Consider the following 4,865-nt stretch of genomic DNA (forward strand, 5'->3'; position numbering starts at 1 on the left):
TTACTGTTTATAGTACAGCCAATGGGTAAAGTTGGCTTTATATCACCATTATGAAGTAATACCGTTTTCAAGCTATGTTTTAATTTATCACAATAAAAAGCCTAGGAATATCACGGTAAAAGCAAAACTGATCCTTTTTGCTCTGTTCCACTGTTGCGAACGAGGGGAAAGAATCTCTGCCTTAGATCTAGATAGCTGCAAGTCCGCAAAAGGTCATTCAATTCATTTTGGCTGATTACATGTGGCATTTTATCATCTTCCATCACATACTCGTCATCCTCTATAAACAGATCTTCACTATCTTGGCTGTTTTCACTTGGCATATCTGTATAAAAGGGATGGGCAAGGTTTCTGAATGTCATATCAATTTCAGACTCATAAAATGTCAGGATATAGGATTTTATGTTATTTTTTTAATTAAAGTCTACAGTTTTTGTTATACAAAAATAAGTCATTTTCATGATTTGAAGGTTCTTTCCACATCAATGTTGATACAAATTGGAGATGAATTTTTCTTCCATTTTCCTGTGCATAAAAGTGAGTTTACAACTTTCACAAAAAAAAAGAGGGACCCCCTTTTTATCTAAGTTCTATTGAAAATCACTGTTCCTCGTTTTTCCTGTTTTCTTAAAATTAGTGGGCGTTGGAGAAAAAGACTCACAATTATGTTGATAGTGATCTACATGAAAAATCATATCATCTCACGGTATAAAATATAATAAAAAAAAAAAAAGGGAAAATTTTGTAAACTAGAGTTATCTAAGCACTTACTGTCGTAAAGGTCTGGAGTATAGCCCAAACGAATAAGATCTCGCTGTCCAGATATAAGGAACAATTCAGTTCTGGTTGTACATGCCCAAACGATTTCTTTGGCATTGAGTAATGTCGCCACCACTGTTAATTGATGAGGATCAAAAACTATAATACTATCCTTAGTAAAAGAAACAAACAGACCATCCCTCCAAGAATAGATACTCCCTAATTCAGGAAGTTTATTATTATTTTCCACAGAATCTAACTGTTTCAGAAGTTTAACAGGATTTTTACAATTCTTTAGGGCTTCCTGAAAAAAAAAAGAAAGTATTTCAAACCAATTTATACAATTTTGTAAAAAAAAAAAATATATAATTTTCAAAGTAATTATTAGAGTATTTTAAAACAAATATTGCCAAGCTATTCAAATTTTCTATGATGGGAGAAGAGGAGGGAGGAAGTGGTTGATTAATCCAATACTATTTTTAGTAAGTTCATGAGAAACATAACATAAAATTACTACAAAAACTGTCCAAGCTGTTTAAAAGTGATGCTAAAATGTTCATTGTTTAAGGATCACATCCTTAATAGTAAATAAAACAATTTCAAATTTATGTTCCCCAGATACAATTATACAGTCACCACTTCATACAATTGAAGATCTACCTTGCCCTGGTAGAATGCAAAGTTAGACATATTTGAGCGCTTTTAATTGAAAAGTAATCATCTTTGATTTCATCATTAATTTGCACTCATGAACAAAATGAGTGAGTAAAGTTAAGCTCAACTAGAGCTGGCAGGACAGAGGAAAAGATATAAGGCAGATGTGGCAATGAACTAAGAAAAGAAAATTGTATTCAATTCAATTTTTAATTTTTGCATTAGATTTGGTGTTATGTTAAATCTATGTTAAAAATAAAATATAAAGTAAATTCTTTGACTTTATTCAATTAGTATTGAAGTCAGAAGTATATTTAAATATGATAATAACTTTAATAAATTATCATAATCAATAAATGATGATGGTACTCCATAATAAAATTTTGAAAAGAATAGCTAATTAGAACTACTACAATATTTAGTTAATTAGAATTAATATGATAATTAATTAATATTTATGTTATATTAATATTTATACAAATAATTATGATAATTAACTAATTAGATTTAATATATTTGCATTTTATGGAAATTATTTTTTTCTACAAATTTCTATTGGGCAAATAATTACCTATATTTTAAAGTGAATGATCTATCTTTTGAGAATAAAATCTAATGGACTTTTGAACTTTGGGTTAAATAGGATGAGCTATTTTTGAAATATAGGTGTATCCAAGAAATTAATTTTTCACACGGATAAACAAAAGCAATGGGTGGTTTGATAAAATTTATATAAAACCAGATAAAATCGATATGGGATCGTCTGAGCACCAACCTGCATAATCCCTGAAAATTTCACCCGAATTGAGAATAGTAATTATGCCCAAACACGAATTTGAGTACAGACAGACTCAAAAGCAAATTTTTTCCAATGACAATAAAGTTTAAAACGGTGAAAATTTTGGCCTTTGAAGACAATTTTTTCATTTCCTGCATGAATATAATGCTTTCCTACCTTCAGTAATGTGGGAGCACAATAATAATAATGATAATTTATTCATAAAAAGGTCATGGTGGCTCTGAGTTTTAGGGCAACCTCATGTCAGAAGCGGTGCCTGTTCAAATTCAACTCAAACTGATAGAAATCGTAGCGAACCTGCAGAATGAAGCTCAACCTTCCCACTCAGGCTAGAATATACTGGTTACGTGTTTGATAACTGTTCTCTCTGCCCTAGTTGTGGTATATAAAGCATAAAACCAAATAAATAAATTTAGTAATAAAATATTTATATCAGGAGATTATTAGTTTAGAGTACATAATCGAAGATTAAAATGGTTCACATGGCAGTTAGAATGGAACCCAAAATGGTGAAAATAAAAAAGGAAGAACGTTGATTGACTGTGCGTAATTAATAAAAGGAAGATATTCGAGTTGCAGTTAAAATTAACTCAAATAGTAAAACCACTGTTGCAGCCAACACATCGTTTTAAAATGAAAGATCGATTGTGTAACATATGTTTTTATTGAGTTAAAAGCAGATGTTCTCTTTTGTTTTTTATACTGTAAAAAATAAACAATAAACTTTTTGAGTCTCTTTGTGTGTACACACATCAGCTATTATGCTTCTTCAATTTACTTAGTCTTAGTAGCCAGCAGTCATCTTCGTCAGCTTAGTCATTTTCTTCACAGTGGGCGGGCCACGTCCACTCATCATCTAAAAGGACAAGGCGGGCAGACGTACGTCTTTTCAAAATCTACGTTCACTAGGACAACAACCACAGCCCCATCAATCACCTAAGATGATATAAAAATATCTTTTTTTGTGCTTTCGTTCAACCTTCATTTAATTTTTGTAATAGTTTTAAGTTCGCTTTGTTTTTTTTTTTTCCTAGTTCGCATATTTTTCTATATTTTGTTTTTCTTTATATGTTCACTTATTTTAAAATACAACAATAACCAAATTCGGCTGTTCCTTTCTTTTGTTTTCATTTTTATTCACGATCTGGGCTAGTAAAGGTTCCTTTTGAACCCCTACCCACTGTAACAAACACTATTTATGATGAGCAAACTTTTTGCCCTACTTTGTAGGGCTTCATCAGGGTTAAAAAAGATAAAAACAATTAAAAATATGTAACAGAGAAAGAGAATAAAACAACATAAAATAAAGGTAAACTAAGGTGGGACTAAAAATTATGTAAAAATATTTGAAAAATTAATTAATTATTTAGGCAAAAATAAAAAGATTGAAAGTCAGAAGGTATGTTACCATTAGAAAGCCTATACAGATATATTAGGGCTCTCAATAAACAGTTTTTATTATTTTGAGTTCAATTCTGACATCCAACACAAACATTTACTCCTTTAATAAAATATTTATGCATAAAGAAGTATTTTATTTTCTAATACCTTAAACAACAATGTATATTTAACATCACCAGTCAAATCAGCTTTCCACAGCTTTAGGCCACCTCTGCAACTGTACACAGTTACTTCTCCAGATTCTTCATAAACCAATGTACCTCCCAGTGAGAGCAAACTGTAAGTGAAATAAACATTAACAAATGATTAAATGCTAGTATTACGCTTTTCTTTATATTAAGTTTTTATTTTTATTTTGTTCCAAATAGAAATATGATAAAACTATTGAACATTAAACAAACAAAAAATCTAAAATACCTACCTCGGGCGCTCTCTCTGCCCAATTTGAGTGATTGTATGATTAGTATTCTGCCCACGCCAAATGATGCAGCGAAGTTTTGATGCAACCAATAAAATTTGTTCACGCTGATTATAATTTAGTTGAACAATAGAATACTTTTCATTTAGTACTTCTCTAGCTTTACTTATATTCTGATAAAAAAACAAAAACAAATAAATAAAAAAGATTATATTTTTGTTTAATTAAACCTAAATAAATAAAAAAAATTATTCACTTCTAAGAGAAAAAAAAATGATATAATAAAAATATAAACAGTAGAAAAGAATGTATAGTACTAATAAGTGAATATAATGATACCAAAAAATATATTTAAAAAAAGAAAATAATAGCTATAATAATAAAAGTTTCACGTTTTTAAACTTCAAAATAATATTGAGGGACAAATAGTATAAATCAAGTAAGTCTGTCTGGAAGTAAAGACATAGTAAAATCTCTTGATCCCCAAGAAGAGAGAGGCATTAGAATGCGAAATTTTTGTCTAATTTATAATGAAGTGCTACAGTTACAAATTCAAGCTTATAAGAAACAAACTAAACTTTCCTTACCAACTAAAGGATTCTTAACACAATTATTCAAATACAGAATCTAGTTCCAACCCAGACTCAAGTGATATATTCAGATCATTGGAACTTAATCAGAAGAAACAGATTTTTCAGACAGCTAGTTTAATACAAGGTTTTGATGCTAACCATTAACAAGTGAAGGCAATCAAAGTTATACATAACTGTGATTCAACTGAAAAGCTGTCTAATAGGCATTGATCAGTGAACTTACAAAAAATTAGATCTAAAA

The 4,865-nt window shown here is 29.6% G+C and overlaps 1 protein-coding gene across 2 annotated transcripts in view; it reads right to left on the minus strand.

Moving 5' to 3' along the window:
• LOC106688178 (tectonin beta-propeller repeat-containing protein 2) overlaps positions 1–4,865 on the minus strand; it is a 34,958-nt gene that overhangs the window by 23,016 nt on the left and 7,077 nt on the right. For both annotated transcript variants that reach the window (XM_014432526.3, XM_067045727.1), the window contains exons 4-6: positions 4,035–4,204; positions 3,761–3,890; positions 772–1,063 (exon numbers count right to left, since the gene is read on the minus strand). In XM_014432526.3, the coding sequence (XP_014288012.1) occupies positions 772–1,063; positions 3,761–3,890; positions 4,035–4,204 (592 nt within the window). The remainder of the gene's footprint in view (positions 1–771; positions 1,064–3,760; positions 3,891–4,034; positions 4,205–4,865) is intronic.

This window comes from Halyomorpha halys, unplaced genomic scaffold, assembly GCF_000696795.3.
Source record: "Halyomorpha halys isolate HHAL.00 unplaced genomic scaffold, Hhal_1.1 Scaffold1069.1, whole genome shotgun sequence".
Lineage (NCBI taxonomy): Eukaryota > Metazoa > Arthropoda > Insecta > Hemiptera > Pentatomidae > Halyomorpha > Halyomorpha halys.